This window comes from Aplidium turbinatum, chromosome 10, assembly GCF_918807975.1.
Source record: "Aplidium turbinatum chromosome 10, kaAplTurb1.1, whole genome shotgun sequence".
In the NCBI taxonomy this organism is placed as follows: Eukaryota; Metazoa; Chordata; class Ascidiacea; order Aplousobranchia; family Polyclinidae; genus Aplidium; species Aplidium turbinatum.
In genome coordinates, this window is record NC_137481.1 from 7,316,253 (window position 1) to 7,339,481 (window position 23,229).

Here is a 23,229-nt window from a genome sequence, read left to right on the forward strand (position 1 = left end):
CGGAATTTTACTTTAGTAAAATTTTCAAAATTAACTCCAACCTGATGCAAAATTATGAAATAATTCCGTCCCAAAAGGCTTAACTTTGCTTTAACTCGAGGCTTATTTTAATATCCTAATTTTTTTAGCTTATTAGGTTGAGTAAAATATCGCGCATAGCTTGAGAAATCCTTTAGTTAGGGAATAATGAGTGACGTTTATTGGGTCATTATTTTATTGGCTTCAATGAAACGATGAAGCCAATGGTTTCTGAATGCATCCCCCTATGAATGTTTGATTTGTGAGTTAGTGTTATTTCTTTGTTCTCAGTGTTTGTTCTTTTTTTTTCTTGTAAATGTCTGATTTGTGACTTAGTGTTGCTTAAATTAACATGTATTTTCCTATAAAGTAATAAAAAATTTTATTCAATCTAAGAAGAATACTTTATTATGCAATATTAAAGCTTATAAATATAAACATGGAATAAAAATTTGCCAAGCTCAGGCCTTCGGCCTTTCGTCCAGTTATTTCATTCATAGTTTTGAGTTTGTCCCAGATTATGCCCAAGAAATTATGGTAAGTCTAATGTAGGCTAGTTAACGTTTTGCTAGTTTTTCAAGAAAATATACTTTGTATAAATAGGCTAATCATTTTTTCTACTTTTGATAGAGAATTTTTGACATTGCATAGTCTAACTCTAGTCCTATGCTTCTATAGATTCTTTTCCCTTTAACTTCTTTGATTAATTTCTGAGGTAAAATTATGAAAATAAAATATATCTTGCAATGTAGAAAAACAATCAATTCCAAATCTACCTTGCAATATGATTTATTTGTCGGAATGCGAAAAAAAAATGCTGTTGAATAAATTGCAAGAACAAAATAGACTACTTTATCTAAAGGCTATTGCCTATTAATGAAAAGATCAATTTTTTTCTTACAAAGTGGGCAAAGGAATCAAGCACGGTAGCTTACTAGCAGTGAAAGTGCCTGCATGGTAGGCCTAATGGAAAAGAGTAAATGAGCACAAGTGGTTAGGTTTTGAATGATTCCTCGGACTGACAAAGCCTTGATAGGTTATTCTCAGTGATGTACGCGCATACAAAAAATATTGACGCCGTCAGCGTAAACGCAAACGTTCGAAAAACCATACGCCGTATGCGTCAACGTAACTTCTAAAAAAGTTGGCGGCGTCAGCGCATACACTAGCGCAGTGGTTCCCAACACATGGGTCGCGACCCAAAGTTGGGTCGCCTGATAATTTTTTTGGGTCGCTTGTTTTTCAGGCATATTGTATCTTGGGCGAAAAAATTAACAATAAAAAAATTTAAAACGTGATGAGATCGATCACAAAACTGGAAAATATAAACACAAGTCATGAAGCGTTTCATGTCGAGACATCGGAAAGCTTTGTAGCATGATCGTAGTGCAAGAAGTTTTAACAATTTTCGCTTTTATTATTATTATTGTTATTATTATTACAAACCCAACAAAAATTTCAGTCTCAAACATAAATTAACTTGACAAAGTTACGGGATATATATTGTAACGTGCACTATGTGTCACGAACGCTATGTCGGACAAACTATGACAAAGTTTTCCACACGTTGGACCACGCATAGTCTGGTGTGGTAAAACGCATCAAAGACAAAGCCCTAAGTGCTGTATGGACTTATTGCTTTCTCCACAGAGAGGCCTTGCTGCAAAAAAGCTGTCTCAAGAGCGGCACGAAGTGTTGAATGATGTGAAGTGTGTAAACTTCATCAAAACAAGTCCACTAAATCGGCATTTGTTTTCGTCTTTGTGGATTCTGATTATTATCAAGCATTGCTGTTGCACACAGAAGTGCGATAGTTGTCACGAGGTCGTGTCCTGAAGCGAGTTTGTAATTTGCGAGAGGAGATTGCTACTTTTCTGAGGCGACAGAACTTGTGAGATTAGCCGAGAAGTTTTTGCAAGAAGATTTCAAGGCAAAATTTGCTTACCTTGCCGATATATTTGACTCTCTGAATTCTCTAAATTTATCTATGCAAGGCAATGGTTTTACGGTGATTGATCGCGACGCAAAAGTTTCTGCTTACCACAAAAAACTCATATTCTGGAAAAGTTATGTCACCAGAGATGAGTACGATATATTTCCTCAGCTAACGCAATATATCTGTGGCAATGAAGTTGATATTAAGCAAACGATAATTAGACACCTGGAACAGTTTGCTAAAAAGTTTGTGCACTACTATGGAGAAATTCTAACACTTAATAACCAAAGTGATTGGATAATTGATCCATTTGTTGGAAAAGATCTGCCTCAACTTTCCATCCATGTTGCAGAACAGTTTATGGACATAACGATAGAAGTAGCAAACCGTATTTCTTTTGCGTCCTTCAAAGACAAATACCCCAAAGATTCTGCAAACATCCACTTTTGGGCTTCCATGTACAAAGTGTATCCCACAGTTTCACAATTAGGGATTCAAAATCAGATTCCATTTGCAACAACTTGGCTTTGTAAGATTGGATTTAGCGCCATGTGTGTATTGAAAACTGAACAGCGAAACCGTCTGGAAGTTAAAGCCGACATGCGGCTATGCCTAAGCAAAATAACGCCTCGATTTCAAAAACTCACTGACAGCAAGCCAGCACAGCTATCTCATTAGTGATTTGATAAACATATTATTTTCGGAAAAAGTTACTGCTTTTGTAGTGCTGTTTGTTTGCAACACAATCTTGTATGGCTTTTAAAATATTACGACAATTTGCTTGGGTCGCAAGATTTTACCGAACTGAATTTTTTTAAAAAATGGGTCGCCTTAAAAACGAGTTGGGAACCACTGCATTAGCGCAAACTCATTTTGTTTGCTAGGTGCCAAACATTCACACGGTATAAACCACTCGAGACAAACAAGTTTTATTTTGAATTTCCACGAAGAAACACAAGCATCTCAAAGTGTTCATCTGACATTTTGCTGTGTTTTGGTTTCAATATGTCTTTGCCCATTGAAAACATTCTTTCAACTGCAGCGCTGGAAGGTATTGGCGTGTTGTAGCGAAAAACATACATTAAAAAGTACGCGTTGACGCTATGCGCTAAAAAAACGCGAAAACTTTACGGCGTAGCCTCAAGCGACAACCATCCAAAAAAAATGTGGCCGTAAACGTTAACGTAAACAAAAAGTCTACGCCGCAAGTCTGCGGCGTATAGCCTACGTACATCTCTGGTTATTCTTGGTAGTTTCGCATAGCTTGTAGAGGCTTTAATTGACGCAGGGTCGGTTACCGAGATTGGCAGAGTGAAGTTTCCAACTGTTGAAGTGTTGTTGCCTGGGAATTTTTCTATCGACACTAAGTGCCGCTGAATGGAGAGCTGTCCTGAAATGCGATACTCAAGTGCACATCCCGAGAACCGAACCAGTGCGGTGTGATGTTCAGTCGGGCGCTTAACCACTAGGCTATAAGTAGCCTATAAGGATATAATTAAATATAATAAAATGCAGACATGCTACTTTTGTTCAAATAAACTTTGACCAATATCAATCAATTCCAGTTTCAATTTCCAAAAGTTTTACAAAGGCTACAAGTGAAATAAAGTTTTGGCGATATAAATGCAATTATAATCATTTCACCTAAAAAAGTTGCCAAAGTGATAAAATGCAAAAAAAATGTATTTAAAAGCAAATTAAGGAGCATATTTAAAAGCAAATATCACTGTAACAATTTGTACAAAAAATTAAAGCTACAAAAGTAAATTAGCTTAGAATCTAAACTAGATGATAAGAATCCAAACTTTTAATGATATGAATTTTAGCACAAATAGTGTAAAAAGGTCTGGCAGCACTGCTTCTAACCAATGAACTTATTATTTTATTAAAAATTTGATGACAAAAAAAGTAATTTGCACAATTCAAAGTTGTTTTTCAATGATTAATCACATTTCAATCCAGAGCAGGCAACTTTTTATATGACCGAATTTCCATGTGAAAGCCTTCTTGTCTTTTCAGTTATATCTTGGCGTTTTCATTGATAACAAATTAATTTGGAAATATCATATAGACAAAACAGTGGCGTAGCCAGAAAAATTTTTTGGGGGGGGCCAAATATTTGATGAATTGAAGAGAACGACAAAGTGTTTGATTTAAGACATCGCCACCTGATGTGAAATGGCGTATCCTGGTGGGTTAAGCAAGGGAAGCAATAAAGCTGGCGGGGGTTAGAGCGTGCCGAAGGCACGCGTATTCTAGGGGGGTCCGGGGGCATGCTCCCCCGGAAAATTTTTGCAAAATTACACTAAAATAATGGATTATAGCGCTTTCTGGAAACACTTTCAGGGTAATATTTTTATGAAATTTATAGGCAGATAAACAGCTGTTAACTTATTAAAGGTAGCTGTTACACACGAACGGGCAAAATCTGCGGCTAAAATTAGAGAACACAAAAAACTCAGCTACACAAAAGCCCAACATAGTAAGCGATTCTGAAATTGCTTCCACAGATTAGTTAAAAGAAGCGTAAATCGCGTAAACTTTGCGCGATTTACAATTTGCAAAATTTATTTGTGTCTTTCTGTGTGTCTAAAACAAGTCCTGGGTGGAGTTAATAGCCAGATGTCTTGGAAAACGATATAAATTTATACAAATTATATTATATTTTCAACAAAGGAACCCAAACTTTGAAAATTTGGGGGGGGCCATGGCCCCTTTCGCCCCCCCCTGGCTACGCCTATGAGACAAAATATGTAGAAAAGTTGCAAAAGGTTCATGGGCGTTAATAAAACTCAGAAATTATGTGGACACAACACATACACTCCAAAAGTTGTTTATCATGCTTTGATGTATTCACACTTACAGTATTGTATATCAAATTGGAAAAGGCTTGTGACGGTGTCGTGGATTCTTTGATAAAATTGCAAAAAAATTTATCAGAATAATTAATAAAAAATCATATTATGCTCACACTAATTCTTCATTTGAATAAGCTTAACTGAAGATGATCTAACTGCTAGCTGATCGAAATCGATTTTTAGCTGTTTATGATTGAACTGGCTTGTGTGAAAATAAATTCGTTTGTAATACAAGACATGTAACCGAGTCGTTCATATCAAGCATTGTTGTGGGTTTGACACCTATAAGAAGATATTTTATTTGCTTGATCTGCTGCACTATCATTGCATTTGTAGGGTTTATTTAGACACTTGAGTAGCCCCTCCAAATTTATTACATCAATAATTATGAATGTTGCCACGCGACGTAGTTTCGTGGCAAACGCTGCGGCCACAGACATCTTATTATAACTAGACTGCGCTTCTCGTATTTCGATTGAAGAAATTGAAAAAAGGCGGCGGCCATTGTTAGTGTCTCAAACTCGCGTGAAAGCTGCGCTGTTAACGATAACATTTCTGAGCTGGTTGCGCTTCTGCAGAAAACTAACTTGTTAACTATAATTTAGAACTTTGGTGTAATAGAGGTTTTAGTCATCTATGAAATGAATAAAAGCATGTATTAAATTGCACAGTAGCTTGCATTGATTTTAAAGTTGTATAAGCATAACGTTTATTAAAACCAAGTCTCATTTTTCAAAAAAAGTTTTGAAGTTACATCGTTTTAATTTTATAAGCATAAAATTTACAAGCATACCAATCGTAATTTTTTATGAAAATATTATCATGTCTAAGCATCCCAGTTTTCAAATCACATTATTTCAAGTGAACAAGGATTCCGTGACCGGTTTCGCTCTTCTTAGAGCACATCAGACAGACTCAGGTTTCGAACCTAGACTAGGGTTGCCATACCGTCCGGAAAATTCCGGACATGTCCGGAATTTAGGGTTAAATTTTGCGTCCGGGAGGAATTTAAAAAAATGCTTAAATGTCCGGAATTCTATGATGGGCGTTTTGGGGGAATTAAAATTGCAGGAATAATCCTGTAAATTAGGGGTGTCCTAGAAAATTCGCTCAGCCAGCTCATTTTACTGCATCTGCAATCGTACTGTGCACACTGCCAATCCAGAACATTGTTATTTCGTACCGTGTGCATTTTTTTACTACGAGGTTGTACGAAATTATGATGTAACAGAGCGTTTTCCTTATCAATGATGTTTACCACTTAGAAGTCAGTGTTACCATTTAAGTCTTTTTAAAACCAAATCTGGTTTATTTTGCAACCGTTTATTTTTTTCGATTTGGTTTATTATTATTTTTATTATTATTTTTTTTTTGGTTTATAATTTGTTATTATTATATTGAAGAGAATTAGATCTTCAGAAAAATATGCATGGTCAGAAGAGTAAATTTGTAGTGACTTGACTTACAAGTGTGTCTTTAATTTGTTTTAAGCATGTAATTGCTGTTCTTCCTTTTTCGGCACAACCTAATTCTCATTATTATTTTTCACTCTGAAGTTGAGAGTTTTTTTAGTGACGGTCCGTAGCTATATTTAGAGAGTGCTTACCCTGCCTGGTGTGAGATTATTCTGCTCGTGACAGAAGACAATACTTTTCATTTCGGTAGCTGGCGCTTTAGCATGAGTATCGTACAACGTTTGCAGCTTTAGCATTTCGGTAGCGCACACTAGCTTACGCAGGGGGGGGCATTGGGCCATGCCCCCCCCTCCCTTAAAAATATTTTAATAGTTACGACGTAGATTAAGGCATTTAATATGTTTTGGATTGCACTGTCAAAGCAATTAACAATGTTTGTCTATAGACTAAGCCAGTGGTTCTTAACCTTTTTTTCCCCAGCGCCCCTTTTCAGAGATTTCCATAGTCTGGCGCCCACCATAATATAAGGGCTGTAGCCTACTAATGACATTTTCTTCCAAGACTATAAGGCTAGCCTACAGCCAGTAGTAATTAGTTATTAGTTAGTAAGAAAAAACTAGTTTAAGCCGATGTTAGTTTTAATACTAAAAAATCAGCACAGATGTGCCTTAAGGCTCTTAACTTAAAAGTCTTAAGGCACATCTCTGCTGATTTTTTAGTAGTTAGTAAGAGTTACACTAATAACCATTATTGACTGACTATTATTATGACCAGCCCTTATGGTTTGCTTGCACTGCCTGCCCGCTGTCCCTGCCAAAAGCTGACCACAAAATGCCATTTACTTACTACAAGGAAAGGGAAACAATGCCCATTATCAACAACAAAGGCCATGCACAACACCATCCGACGTCCACGCTTGTCGGATGGTGTTGTGCATTGTGCTGTATAGGCCAACATAGAATGCTCTGAGAGAGAATCACTACTTCCCTTGTTAAACACAATCTCTATACTGTATATAGCTCCTCATCCTCGGTGGATTCTCGTACCCCCAGCAGAACTACTAAAGCAAATTTGCAGTGAGAAAAATATCGTTACACCTTCTGAATGTAGCGCCCCCTATAACGCCCCCTGAATGTTTCCGCCCCTCTAAAAGTTAACAGCGCCCACTAGGGGGCGGTAGCGCCCAGGTTAAGAACCACTGGACTAAGCCAATACAAAATACATGGCCCAATCCACCAACCCTACTCCAGGTATACCAATGTAGCATAGTGTTCTGTAAGCCTATTATAGTGAGAAAGAAGTGGATAAAGTCTAAACTAAAACCATACTGGGATATCATGAAGACGTCTGGGATATCAAAGGCCAGTGGCGTAGCCAGGGGGGGTTTGGGGGTTACAACCCCCCTTTGGCACGCATGTGACGTCACGATATTGAGAATGATGCTTTCAGTCTCTTTATGCTTGGGAATGATGCTTTCAGTCTAAAAAAAAACTTGCCTAATTATAAACAAAACAGCATTAAAAGAGCGAGTTTTGCCAATACCAAACATTCAAAGATCTCAGCCAGGAATTAGCAACAAGAAAACATAGAGACTTAGCTTTATTTCCGAAAAATGCCGAAGAAAACATGATCTTATCCTTTTGCTATGCCACCTGACAGCATCATTTTACAGGAATATTCATACCCACATTTTTGTTGAAAATGCTCTCAGAATGCACCAAATTCAAAGTAATTTTTCAAAATTTTCTGGGGGAAGCCCCCCAGACCCCCCGCCGCTGGGTGTCGTCTTAGGCGAAAACGCCATCGGGCTTCGCCGCCGGTCGTCAAACCCCCCCCTTTCAAAATTCCTGGCTGCGTCACTGTCAATGCCCCCCCCCCCCTGAGAAAATCCTGCGTACGCCACTGGTAGCGCATATATATGGTCTCAAGAAAATAGTCATGCACTGTCCGGAATTTTGCTTTTTCAAATATGGTAACCCTAACCTAGACCTCCTGGTGTCTACAGCCAGACAAGTCTGATATTTTAACTACTCGGCCCACCAATGTTCCATGTTTCAATGGTGGCAGATTAGGATTATGTCTGCTTGAACCCCTCTACTCGACAGAGCTTATGCGATCTCATAGTAGCCTATAGTATATACCCAATTAAAATTCACAATATGTCACTCTACAAATAATTTTATTTATTTGGAGTTATGTTTATGCGTCTTGCATAGCCTACAAGTCGCAATGCACATAGGCCTAAGCGTCTGTCTTCATTAAGCAGATACAAAATAGGCTACAAGGTAGGCTATAGGCTGTTTGAAAACTGGAACTAAATTCAAAAATAGCCTATCATTGGCCAACAGTGCGCATAATCATAATAATAATAGGCTAGTCGTGTTTTTATTTAAGCCCATGCGGCAGTTAACTTTTCGTATGTTTTTCAAATGATTACCTTGTTCAAATGCTTTGGAAATGCCTTAAAACGAGTGGGGACAGCGTTGTCTCGTAAAGTCACTCGCTCACCACAGCGATACATGAACTCTTCCTTGAAATGATCAGAACAAATAAATGTGTGTTTAGAAGGTGTCCAATTGGCACGCTTGACGTTCGCAATCCATAATTTTCTTCGTTCTTCATTGGTTGGAAATCTAAGCAACGTAAAATAGCATGATACGTTATAGGCTAATGTAGTAGCTAGGCTATATATTGAAAGCCCGATTTCACATTTGTTTTGTTTTTTTATAAGAAAAGCGCCACAATTTTTGTCCAAAATATAACAAAAAAAATTACAAAAATATCCGCCTAGAAGGAAAAGAAATTAGTCAGTGTCAGTCCGAGGATAAAAATTCAAAACCAACCAACCAGTGTTATCGTCACAATAGTAGTATTTTCTATTTTCTCATAGCTCGCTAAAAGTATCACAATATTTCCATACCTGTGAAATGAACGCGGAAATGTTCTCTTCGCAATTGTCATACTATACTATAGGCCTAGCCTACTATATTATATGTAAAACTTGTTTGTGCGGAGGTATATAAAGCACTTTCAAAATAAAAGAAAAAGCAAGCAATTACGTACGGTAATTTAAAATTAACAAATTCCAACAATATGTTTGCGATTGTAGAACAGCAAAGGTGAAATCATATAAAGATTTCGTCATACTAGGTGAATTGCGGAGATATTTATTAGTTGTTATCTCACAGCAACTTGAAACTGAAGCTATTTCTTTAAAAGTTATTGTTGATGAAATCACACGAATTTACGTCATAATGCAACGTTTTGCTACAACGGAGAAAATCGAAAGCCATCAATCTCTATTGAACAGAATCCTGGTAAAAAGCTGCGGTTGTGTTGTTGCATAGAAAACTATTTGTTTTGTCAATTATTTGTTCACAACAACTGAGTTTTTTAAGAAACGCAAATATTATAGGAGAATTACATTTTGTAAAAAGTTAAGTTGTGTTCAGTCGTGTTCTCATTGCTGAATTGGCGCTCCAGTTGTTTCAGGAACGAGGAGGCGACTGATTCTTAACTAATTAATTCATCTACTTCTACTTGTTTTAAAGTATCAGGTTTGGTGGCCGTGCTTAACTATACTGTATATTTATCGATTCATATACCGCAATATTAGATCCTTTCATGCACGTCTTAAACCATTATAGTTTTGCCACCTTTTCCTTTTGTTGGTTTTGTTCCTGTATTTCTTTTTCACAATATCATTTATTTTGCATTCTGACAAGGAAAAATAAATTGAATTGAATTAAAAACAATGAAAATTCATTACGGGTCCCTACAAAAGCATTGGCAAACGCGCGGAATAGGTACACTAATAATGGCTGACGTCTGAACCTGCTTTCTTCAAAAACCGTAAACGAGAGAAGTGACGATGCGCGGTCTAGTTATAATAAGATGTCTATGGCTGCGGCTCACTTGTTACTCAGGGTTGCCACTTGGCTATTTTCATAGCCAAGTTTCACGAATTTGGCTATTTTTTTATGTGACTTGGCTATTGAATATTTTTTTTTAATAGCCAAGCCTATTTGGCTACATTTGGCTTTTTTGACCTGCTGGCCAGAAATATGCTTTTCTATAAGACATATCAAAAGTTCTACTGGTGAATGATAAAGTTTATCTGCGTTTCCGGCTTTCCGCTGACTTATAGCCTGCAATATGCAGAAGTTAATGAAGCGAAAAACCTCTCGCATTTTCCACGATTATCAATCAGGTGAACAAGTCGTTAAGGTTGACACCAAAACACGATCAGGTATTGTGCTTTCAGTTTGAATTGAAGTCAGTTGAATGGGTGTCAACCAGCTGTTAACCTGGTTGATAGGCTAATGTTATCGAAATACGGAAGGATATCCATCCAACAAAGTTTCAATGAATTGCACGATATACACTGTCCATCGTACCTTGCTACTCCAGACAGCAATGCAGTGGGGGAAAGGGTCTTTTCTTTGGTGGCAATTGTGAAAAATTGTAAAAGGTAGAAAAGCAGAAATTTGATTGGTAATGAAACATTGAATGCAATACTAAGAATCCGTACACATTTGCTGTTTCAAAATATGTGTTAAGTGTTAATTTTAAGGTTACTTTTATGTTGAACAATGTTGAAACTCTTTACAAAAGACAATATATATGCTGATGGTGGTGAATATGATGCATTTGTAGACATTTAGATTGATTTATCATGGTAACTTTGTGATTAAGGTTTGGCTATAATTTGGCTAAATTTTGTAATTAAGGCTTGGCTATAATTTGGCTATATTTTTGAAGTACCGGTAGTTTGGCTATTTCCTCAGTTGGCCGCCTGGCAACCCTGTTGTTACTTGATGTTTGTTTTGGTTGAAGAGTTCAGTCGATAGCTGGTGTCAGGACTACTTGTGCAGAAATTGCTCACTGTGGAGTTGGTGATCCACTGTTGCAAATAGAAGGGCTGGGTTGATTTATTTAGTGATCACTAGTCAACAAAACGCCAAACAATGTCTCTCAACACTACAGTTTCTGGATTTGTTGCATTGATGCTTTCTTTGTTAGTATTTTCTGGAATGCAGTTTTTCAAAGTGCAGCTGGCATCAACGGAATTACTTACTATTGTGGGAGGATTCTTGGGCTCTACATTGTTTGTTCTATTTCTCACTGGAATTAACAACATTGAAAATGCTTTTCTGGGTGATTCTTTTCAAGCAAAATTTTTTCCTGAAGTTCTTTTTTGCCTTGCCATGTCAATGGCAGCATCTGCTATGGTTCACAGAGTCTGCGTCACCACTTGCTTGATATTTTCTATTATTAGTTTGTACAACATAAGCAAAGTCTCATCTGGAAAATATCAAGTGTCAACTGTCATAAGCAAACCAAGAAAAAATAAACATTAGTAGCCTACTACAATATCCTACTCTACTGGTAAGCTACTATTGTAATATACAGCAGTGTATTGTTGCATTGTCTTTCTAAAAACAGTATTGGATGGCCCTTTTGAAATAGAAAAAGGGATGAAACCTTAAATTGTTCAATACTTTCTAATTTGTTTTTCAATAGCTTATAAGAATACTTGTTTCAACCCAATACTGTAAGTTGATCTGGGTAGGCTATTAAATTGATGTACCGTAGCCTATGCTTCCAACATGGCGATATAAATTAATATAAATGCTTTCACCTACTTTTATTGTAGGCTGCATGAAATGAATTTTTTTATCAACTCATTGCTTTGACAGCATTAATCTAAAAGAGTGGAATTGTGCAATACTGTATAAACTACCGTAGTAGTATATACCATATGTATTTGTAGTATAACTTTTTGTTGTTAATGGCAAGTATTTGAGATTCACAAGCAGTTAAAATGTATCTTAAACTGTATGTTTTCTATTAATCAATCAATGGTTAAGCAGTAAAGTAGACTGAAAAATGACTCTTTATTCTTAATTGTTAATGCACAACATGATCTGCATTGTTGTTTACTACGTTTCTACCATGTTGATGCGATATTTCAAGCTTGCGTTCCCAGAAAAATCATGTGGTTATTCACTTTACATTAATAGGCTAGAGGTTTGATAATTCTGATACAACTCTTTTTTACTAGATGAAGCTGAACAATTGATTTCTGTTGTGTGTATATTGCTATAGCGTGATATTGTACCGATATGTCTGTACACCCTGTAGATAATAATAATTTAAAAAAGTTGTTTCTTTGCACATACCAGTTTTGGTTTTTCGCACTATGGAACTACAGTACCAGTTGTACTTTTTCAAATTTTCTTATCTATCCCTATAACATCAAGGATTTTGTGCTAGCTGTTAGCTCAGTGGTTACACTCCTGACGCTGTTTCGGTTCTCGGGGTGTGCGCTTGAGCAACGCATTTCAAGATTGCTTTCCATTCAGCAGCACCTAGTGAATGGAGAAATAATTCCTTGGCAACAATACTTTAATAACTGTCTGATTTTTTCTATTGGGAATTTCACTCAGTCAATCTCGGTGACCGGGCCTGCATCAGTGGTTCAAAGCTTCTACAACAGTACAAGTATGCAAAACTGCTAGAATTAAGATCTCAAAGCTTTTCCAGTCTGAGGATAAAGATCAAACCAATCAATTACCCCAGACATGTTACTGGTTTTTCAACAGCTTACAGTAGTTGCATAATGTGTGATAAATGCTATATATAGTTGTGATAGAAGAATTTGCTGTGGTATCTGTTTGCTAAAAGAATCCATTGCATTTTATACATTAGGCTACCTAGTGATTGTGAAAGTTTATTAAGTTTGTAAACTTTTTTTTATTGGTATATTAATTCAAAGTACTGTATTAATTAATGCATTGGTTTCAAAAGGCTTTAAAAATACATTTATTTTGGAAACATTTTTTACAAAAGTTATGGTGTTTTTCTGCTGCCAAATAAATTATGAGGCAATCGATGTTTTTGTTTTTCACTTTGTCGTAATGAGTTTCGGAAAAATGTCTATTTGGCAAAATTTCCGCGCACGACGGTCTCGACCTTGGTTAGCCCAACATACGAACTAGGCCTATCAGTGGCATATTTTCCATGCATGCCTTACAGTTCTGATGAAATCAGAAATCTTTCAGGAACAACGAATTTATGCGTAGAAATAGAAAATGTTAATAGCAGAACCTCCTCGCACTCTTAATTTCAATATTCGAAACAACTGTTCGTTTTCAAACTTTGCTGACCCTGGCAACCCTGCATGCTTGAGGAGAGCTCAGCATGCGTTGATAATACTGTAGCTTACAATTTACCTATTCGCCGCTCTTTTACCAACACTGTGGCGCAAATGCGACCAAGGCATGCAGATTTTAAAATTGCATGCAAAACAAAAATCACAATCTGTAGACAGGATTGCCAGATTGGCGTTTTTACGACCAAATTAAAAAAATTTGACTTTTTTGAAAAGTGTTTGGCCACTGGGCCTTTTGTAGTTTCCCGATTGACATTTGTTTGGCCTTTTTTTCTTTTGGTCTTCATAGTTTAAGTCCTTGCGGCTTTCTACTGTAAATACTGTAACCCTACTGTATCAAAGTTTCCAGTCATATTTCGACATTGGAGATGTCACAGAGCACCAGGGATCTTTCGGTTGGGTGGTCGGTTATCTAATCCTATTTCAGCTGGTCAGGTTTAAACTGGTATTCGTTGTATTGCATTGCAAAAGCTTTAGCCTAACTGGTTTTGAATGTTTAACATGGCATGTAAAATTAAGACATTGGATTCATGATGGGTTTCAAACCTCGTTTTTTGCAAAACAACCCAAACAATTATCAGTTACCGGTAAGCTCAGATTGCCAGAGAAAGCTATAAAACCCAAGGCAAGTTTGTAAAATTTTCCTGGGGTAGCATGCTCCCAGACCCCACTACATTGGCTATGACCCTCCCTCCATTGCATGCCCACGAAAATCAACCAGGATACGCCACTGAGGCCTATAGAGTCCACTCCGATAGCTCAGCGTCTGTTACTGACGAAGAATTGAGCAACGCATTCTGAGGACTGCTCTCCATTTAGCGGCACCTTGTGGATGAAATAATTTTCCGGCAACATCACTGAACCAATCGTTAACTTCACTCTGTCAATCTCGTTAACAGTTACAGGCCCCGTGTCAAAAGCTTCTACAAGCATGCGAAACTACCAGGAATAACGGACCAAAGCTTTGTCAGTCGGAGGATAAACATTCGAACCAACCAAACCATTTCAAGGACAGCTCGTGGATGAATGAATGGAATAATTTATAAACAACACTTCACTCTGTCAAACCCGCTGACTGGGCCTGCGTCAGTGATTTAAAGCTTCTGCAAGTATGCGAAACTGCCGGGATCAAGACCGACAAACTTACTCTCTTCGAGAATAAAAGTCGAAGCATGACACTGATATACGATAGCATAGAATTTTCCTGTAGCCTCATTGTGCTTTTCATAGGTTTCAGCGAAATTTTACCTTTGGCCTTCGACAATTAACATTAGACTGAACCTAGCATCAATATTTTTGTTTTTAAAATTGTTTATAATATTTACAGTGCTGTATTAGTAAAAACGCACATTTATAGCCTACTGTCAGATTTGCCCAAATGATACACAACTTTATTCTACCATAATATGAATTAGACCTATTAAAATTAGACGAGAGGTACAACATTATTAATTTTTCTATGAATACATTCCACTTAGCCATCATAAGCAAAATTCTCAGAAAAAAAATTCTAGGTTGTTCTTACAAAGCTTCAAACCTACTCCATTTGACATGGCACAAGTTTCCAGGCAACTTTTTTACTTTAAAGAGCAAAACATTCAATAAAAGATAAGGGGCAGTTCAAAGGAAAGCATAAAACTCGCAGAACGGAATTAAGTTCATGGTACACCCGTGTAGCCTACCCTTGGTCCTCCAAGGGTTAAGTAGTTGTCAAGAATCAGTAAGGATGTATACTATAGTTGCTCGAAAAAGCAGAGCAGAGAGTAGGCTATAGGCCTACTGCGTATACCGCCGTATAGGCTACCCTCGAATACAGCATTGAATATTTATCGGAAAGATTTCATAGAATATGTTTCTACTGAATTTGATTAGTGCATGCACAATAAAGTTGCCACTGGCAGTAGTTTAACAGTGTAAAAGAAAAGAGCGCCCCTTTCGAAAAGCAAATCGGCTAACATAATTTATGAGTCAACAGTTTCAAAAAGTGTTGCGCGCATACTCGGTGAAAACTCGAGATACGGTAGTCTTTCCTCAGCATTTTCTGACACTACTTTCTTTTATAGTGCTATAGTTGCGCCCTTTCTAAAACACAAACATATTTCGGCCCAAGAACGCATTTGGGTCAGACGTAACCATTCCAGTCAGCGTAAACCTACAGGTCGATCTACATTTGTCAGAACATAATGATACATATTAACGCTATGGGCAATGTATTGAAAAATATAACATATGCACATGTGGAAATGAATACTGGGACCGAGTTTTTAAATTCATTCAGCATTAACAATGCTAAATCTTAAAAAAAGTCCTCTACATTTTTCTTTTGTACAATGTAGTCTAACGCCAAAGAAAAAGTTTCTACAAACAACAAATTTGATGCTTCGACTCATTTTCACAATAATGTTACATCCAATTTTTTTTTTGCATTTTCACAGCAGGTACCATCAACGTAGTGTCTAGCAACGCCTAGACTACGAATTCTGGATAGTTTGCACAGAATCGTTTAACGCGGTAGGTTGTTTCTTTCGTGAGCGATCGTGTGAAACTAGCGAAAGAGCGTAAACTATAATTGATACGTGTTTGGTGGTCATCGTAGTGGATTTAGTTAGTACCAAAGATAACCTCACTAGGTTTACAATGCTGGGATCGGAATTTTTTTCATTTTGATGAACTGCGTAAACGTGCCGGTACCCAATTAGGCTACGTTTTAAGTCAGGCTGTGATTTTCCAGCAGAAGCTAACTAATGTCTCTGCAAATGGGCAACTCCAAAAAAATAGTCAACCACTGCCATTGAAAGAATATTTAACAAATCTTCCTCTAAAGTGCAATAAAACGGCAGATCTTGGGTTCGACAGGCATCGAGACATTGTAACATCAACGCCATTTGTGACCAGAAAGATGGTGCTTAAACATAGCGACCTATGGTGCTAAAGTATATATGGTATAGCAGCATCAACACCAAATCATGCGGTGAAAGAAGAAAAAAAAACAGCCACTGCTCGTCAATGTTCAACCCATTTTTTAAACCATCATGACGGGTTTGTACTTTTTAGCATCAAGATCTGCGTTTGTGCTTGCAAATCCTGTGCCGCCTCGAGTGATAGGAATAATGTCTTTTTCCTGCATCACCTCACCCGTGAACGGATGTTTCATTCCGTTTTTACGAATGATCTTCTCAACGCATTCCAGAGTCACAACATCACCTGTTGATCGAAGCACAGCGGAAGGCACGAAGTTTCCCAAAGTATCGTGGGTGACAGCACACATCCAGCGATCCTATTTATCAGTAACGCGCAATCAAAAAGCTTCACTTTTATTGCATGCTGACTTTCATTATGCTATATTTATCTTAACTTTAAAAAATATAATTATTGTCTAAAGTTAAGCTACAGTGATTCAAACAAATGCGTATATTTAGTTTGAAATCAAGAGGCTTTTTATGATCACATCACATGTTGATATCAAGAAGTGTATAATAATGAAAATGCTTGTTTCGAATTTCGATGCTTAATACTTTTTGGTCTTTACCACTCAGACAGATGTTAAAAAGATTAGGGTTTGCTTTCACAACCTATTGCGTTTGCCCAAACAAACTAAATATTGCTGGAATACTACTTAAACGCACAGGGGCTTTTAAAAATGGTTTCCCACTACGACGCGTATACACTCCAGCGTGTCTTGTCAGTGCCACGTACCTTTTTAGCTATGACTGCTGTTTTCTTGTCTCGATCGGCAATTGGAGTGAACTTCACAGGACTTAAGTCTTTCATTTTTAAAGGTTTCTTACTCATTGGACATAAAATCTGCAAAACTTGTAAGTTAAAATTTCTTTAATAGAATATGTGAAGTTTTTTTTTTTTAAATTCAAGTACAATGCATATTTATATAGCGATAAAATAGGGTTTTCTAAGCAAAGAAAATCAACCTAATGTTTTTTTTTAAATTGTCATGGTGAGTTAATTACTTGCAGAAAGTTCACCACTAAGTAATGAGCAGCGATTAACCTTTGATTCAGGTTTAGTGACTTTAGTTTTCGAAGCTTGCGGAGTCAAGGAAGGAATCCAAAAGCTAGGAAGTTTTTTTTTCTTTTCGGCTTCCACCAAACCGGAACTAGTAGAAGGTGTATCTGAAATTTCAACCTAATTATTATAGGCTACGTGATACGTCATGGAAGATGTATCAACGCTGTGGTAGGAAATAATATTAGCCATACATCAAAACAAGAAAAAAGGTTTTTCAGGTGGTACGCAGGAGCTTCCGTTTTTTCACAAAAACCTGGACTCACAACTTTATATTTTGTTTATCTGGTTTTATTTACAAAACAAAAATTTCCCGAAACCTATTCTTATTGCAAAAAAAAAGCAAAATATTTTTTGAAGGTCGTTTGACAACTAGACTTTGGCCTATTTATATACATCAGGATTTTTTTGAGTCACCTTTGTATGGGTCCAGTGATTTACTGACAATAGATTTTTCACTTTTCATAAATGATTCCATTTTGCTTCTAGACTCCGCATTTGCTAGTTCTTTCAATTCAGTTTCTTCTCGCTTTTTCTGTTTTTCATATTGCTTCAGTTGCTTTGCATTAGCTCTGCATGAAATACATAGATGAATTATATACAGATTAGTTGACGAGTTGCACGAGCACTTGCAGGACACCGGCTCGACACCGCTGTAATCTCATTGAGACAGTAAATGCAGCTGTATCTCAATGAGACAATTAATTACATTAAAATCCAAAATAATAGCAGCAAACTGTCTGTTGCATCTGTAATTCGCAGTACACTGGTTGCAATGGGACCACAATAGATGTGATTAATTGATTATTATATGGCAATACAAAAAATACATTATTATTTGTCTTCTCTTAAAACAAGTTATAGGACATACCAAAAGGAACACACAATGTACTAAATTATCTGCATCAATGTGTCATGGTAGTCACCAGGTGATTTAAAAAAATTAATAAAACAACTTTTTTTATCAATTAACTAAGAAACACAATGAATATGTACTATATTTTCCAACTGACATCTAATTCAACCTCTCAACAGATCAGATATGTATCGAATTTCTCAGTCTTTGGTGGAATTGAGATAACTTGCCATGAAAAGAAATCATTGGAAAGATTTAACTTTTACAAAACATTATTACCATCTCACATTTACCTAACTAACATACGATATATGTCTGTTTGATTGATTAAAAACTACCTTTTTTGGTGAATGATGTACTCCAGAATTGCCTCTTTATCATATAAATAGCCATGTGGAGTTATCACCGGATCACGACATGGTTGCAGCGTCAAGCAGCAAGCATCAAAATCCTATGCAAGATACCAAATAAATGTGAGAATTGTGGCTTACAGGGAATAACACCTAAATGACCAGGCGCCACAGTGCACTGCTCCTAAATATCCTGACGCCACAGTGTGTGCAGTTAGTGCACCTATTTGGCAGGCACCTAACTGTTCGTACCTAACAGACGTGCTCCGTTGTTTCATTCATTCTTTTTTTGTGTAAGTGTTAAAATCTGTTTTGCACATTAACCAACAAAAGCTTCTATTCGAATAAAATACTAAAGAATCCACATTTGTGGCTGCAAAATCTTTATCAATAAATCATACAAGTTTTTAAACCTTGATGATCTTAATTACTTGGTATAAGCATCATTTATTGGCAATTCATCAATATCAACCAATAGTACTTGCAGGTACAATACACCAATCAGCCACAAATAGGAAACACCAACAGAATCAATTTTTTTTCATAAAATTGTAAATCTGGAAGTTTAATGTTTAGTGCAATAACTAAACTATAATACAGGCCTCGAAATTCACAGCGAACATCTCCGCCATCATAGCATGTGATGTTCGCGGGAAGTACCCTCTAGATCGGTCATATTTGTCCGCCGAGAAATAACACAGAAACTAGCCATACAAATCATCATTGCCTAGCACGAACAACTGTTGCAAGAATATAATTTCCCGCGCATCTAAAAAATGTGAATACTCTATCACTTAGCTTCCAATCAAGCAGGAAAACTTTTGATTTTTCCGTTGCTTCAACAATTGATGACATTGAATCAACGTAACAAAGGTGAATTCTTCGCCAAGAATCGATGGGAGTACCGGTAGCCTACTTCTACACTAATCACGCGTAACGTAGTTCAAGTCTTACGTCACAGAGTCTGGCTTTGATCTCCGAGTAATATTGATAAGCAAAGGTTGGTTACAAACTTTGTTAAGTTTTGGTATTACAGTATAATACAGTAAGAAAGAAAAGGCCCAGGGAAAATTCATTTTCGCTCACATGACATGCAAATATAAACCTAAAGAAAAAAGCCTGTGAAACTTTGCACAGCAGAAAATAGTAGCGTTAGTGTAGAAGTTTTCCGACTCGTGCCAAGAGCATTGTGACGCAAGAAGCCACACAACCTCGTTCGGTGGAAGTTAATCAGTTATGCGGCGTATTAAGCAGCTACACGGCGCTTTGACTCTTCAAGAGCACGTCACTGGTCTGATGAAAGCCTTTCAGAGTGACTTTGCTGAAATTTTAAAAAGCCTTCTCAACCGTAGCTCAACTCATACAACGAAGAAGAACCGTAGCTATAGTTCTCAAATGGTGAAGACTTCAAGATAAAGTGATTAAGCATGATGATCGGCGCTAAAACTGGTGTGTCCGCCGTGAGACTTAACTTGTCTGCCGAGATAGCTGATCAGACCGGACACGTTTGTTTGCTGTCAATAAAAACGAATTTCAAGGCCTGTATTAGATATCAATTCATACACATTGATGTTTAAAGATTAGATATACAAATTGCTGCATCAATACTGAATACCGGTACTACGTACACAAAAAAATATCAATGGTGTAAATTTTCTGGTTGGAGACCGCACATAAAAAGTTAACCATTATTTAATCTTTGTTATGTGTACACATTTCCAACTTAGAAATAAATGCTATAGCCTACAAATCAGAGATAATGCAAATACGAGATTTTGTTTAGTTTGATTAATTTAAGCTTGACATACTTTTACAGAATCTTTTCCTAGTCTAGCAGCTTGGGTTCCATAGCTTGATTGCTCTGTATCTTTTTTCTTTTCATGATATGAATATACAGAACTAGCAGTAGCATTTTTCCCATGTCTTGTCATGACAGATATTGATATATTTAATACGGTAGCTAAAAGATGTACCTAAGCCCCAAAAATCTGCTTAATTCAAGACTAGTCTATTAAAGTAAAAAAAAACGACTTAAAAGTAAAGATATCAATTCCATTCCAACAGTGATAACTTTACAAAGTTGGATCATTTTATTGGCTCTTGTAGGTTTTACGCCGCCTGCACCTGATGGTAAGCAACGTCTCTCCTGTATTTCTCTTTCATTAAATCGCGAGCGGCTTAAAACCTACAAGTCCCATTTTATTTCTCAGACAACATAAAACTGCAGCGTTTAGATAGACTACTCAATGCTCATCAACTTTATTAGTCCAGGCAACCTGCTGATGGATTTCAATAAGAATACCGTACTAAACAAAACCTTTAAAAAATAATTGCGTCAATTTTGGTTTCGTTTCAAATTTACAATGTAGCAACCAAGAAATCGTATTTTTTTCAATGATGACTGCCTGGCGACAGGTGGAATGGAACAGAGAAGGAAAACAGATTGCTGGAAACAAAATACAGTATTCCCTTCCAATCAGAGTTGCCAGACCCAAACTTCAAAACATGACAATTATAACTTCAAACCATGGCGATCTGTGTATAAAGGTCGCCATGCTTCAAACACTGTCAAATCAGGAAAAAATGCCGAATGTTATTATCTAGGACTCGATCAACAAAAACTGTCGTTGTCAGATAATGTTGCTTGGTGTTTTTTTTCGATGCAAAAATAACATACTGCCTATGGAGCAATCTACTTGATATAAAATACAATACACAAGGCCGAGTACTGTATTATATTGTGTTTTTCTAACCATATCGTTGTTGCCTTCACGATAGCCATGAAGACTTTTTTAATCAACAAATGTTTCTTGGTAGTCAAGTGCACCAAAAGTTGAGAACGCATGATTCGATAACACATATTTCGCCTATCACTGTAGGCTTATCAGTATCGCATCATTAATTCATGCCACAGAACTCTCAACCTGTGTTGCACCACTGATGAGATAATGAGCGAAATATGTGTCTGTCGCTGTCAATCGTTGCTAAACTCGAAAATTAAGTTTGCTGGTACCAAAAGTCTATACAGCTGAACCGGTAATCATAATCCAAGACTATGAGTAGGCTACTGGGTAGGCCCAGGGCCGGATTTAGCAGTAGGCAGAGTAGGCAGTTGCCTAGGCCAGCAAATTATTGGGGGCGGCAAAATATACGAATATAATACATTGAAAATACTGTACGTGAATATAATAATTCACAACAGATATATAGGAGTTAATAAATATGTTATCACATCACACACATTTATAAACAGTGCGGCAAGTCATGTACGGTATGGCAAGTCATTGCCCCTAGAGTACTTCACGCTTGATTGGTTTTCAACAATATGTGCTGCTGCCTGCTTAGTAAAGTTGCCAGATTGGGCGCTTTTACGCCCAATTGGGCTACTTTTGATTTCTCCAGGCGCCAAAAATTCGCGTTGGGCGCGCTTTTTTGGTTGGCGCCCAATTGGGCTACTTTTTTTACAAATATAATATAACTTTTTATGTAAAAATTGTATCATGTTTAAAATTTTTACCTAATTCATAATTATTTCATTGAGGAGTAGCGTTTTTGGAGGCCTCGGTCAGGCAGGGTTACCAATTTGGTACGTATAAAAATGCCAATTTTCAAAAATGTGCATGTTTAGGCTTTAACATCTGGCAATCCTGGCAACTTAAGTGATCCAGGTTTTCATGAAAATGCAGTGGACATCAGTTCAGCTTGTTTTTATTTCTGACGATCACAACGAAAAACAATATATTTCAAACATAGCAAGGGTCTAGAAAAAGGTAGAAGCAACAAAACACGGACGCTATAACGTGCATGACGCCAAAGCAGGACAATCAGTTATGGCATGGTCGCAACACCTTAATAAAGTTTTTACAAATGTAGAAAGATGAGAAAAGAAAGGCTAGTGAAATTTTTTTTAACAATTTTTATGAGTAAAAAAAAGATAGTTTCTACGTTAATCGACCAAGGTGGGTTATCAAAACTGTTGATGGTCTTGAGGGGAACACTCTTGATGCGTTAGCTCATCACGAAAAGCAATTAAATCATTTTTTGTGTTGCTTGGTGTGGAACCGGTACTTGTTTGTAGTTATTTTAACAAACAGTTGAGTGAATGCATGGTTGCCAATCTGTCTGAAAGATGTGAAGAGCTGGAAAAACACTTATAATTTGGGACTGATGATCAAGCGCTCTTGAAGAATTTTGTATAATAGCCTATTTCTTTGCTTGGGCTCCAATTTGGGCTCTATTTTAGAACCCCAAAAAAATTGGGCTACTTTTGGGCTACTTTTTGCATAAGCTTGGGCTCTTTTTTATATTAACCTCTGGCAACCCTGCTGCTTAGCGCTTTTTTTTATTTATCTGTTTCGCTTAGTATGGAGGACTAGGCTTTGTTTGTGCAATTTTTATTAATCTTTGTTCGGTTTGTTTCACTGTTAGTAAATTTAAAGGAGCCTAGGAAAAAATGTTTTTAGTCAATGTTAGGTTGATGGAAAAGTTGCAGGCTATTTTGTGTACAAGATGCTTAAAGTATGTAACAATAAATGATCTCATATTTTTGGGGACTAACTCATCTTTACTTGTTTCTACAGACTTTGAAGAAACGGGTGGCGA

At 36.9% G+C, this 23,229-nt stretch overlaps 1 protein-coding gene across 1 annotated transcript; it reads right to left on the bottom strand.

Moving 5' to 3' along the window:
- Positions 1 to 14,776: 14,776 nt before the first annotated feature.
- Positions 14,777 to 20,623, bottom strand: LOC145778061 (nitric oxide synthase-interacting protein-like). The gene is made up of 6 exons (XM_082589465.1): positions 20,436 to 20,623; positions 18,616 to 18,728; positions 17,839 to 17,993; positions 17,407 to 17,528; positions 17,098 to 17,205; positions 14,777 to 16,678 (listed from the first exon to the last, which is right to left on the bottom strand). Exons 1-6 carry the CDS (start codon positions 20,556 to 20,558, stop codon positions 16,424 to 16,426), a joined length of 876 nt encoding a protein of 291 aa, XP_082445591.1. The 5' UTR covers positions 20,559 to 20,623; the 3' UTR covers positions 14,777 to 16,423.
- Between the last annotated feature and the right edge of the window lie 2,606 nt (positions 20,624 to 23,229).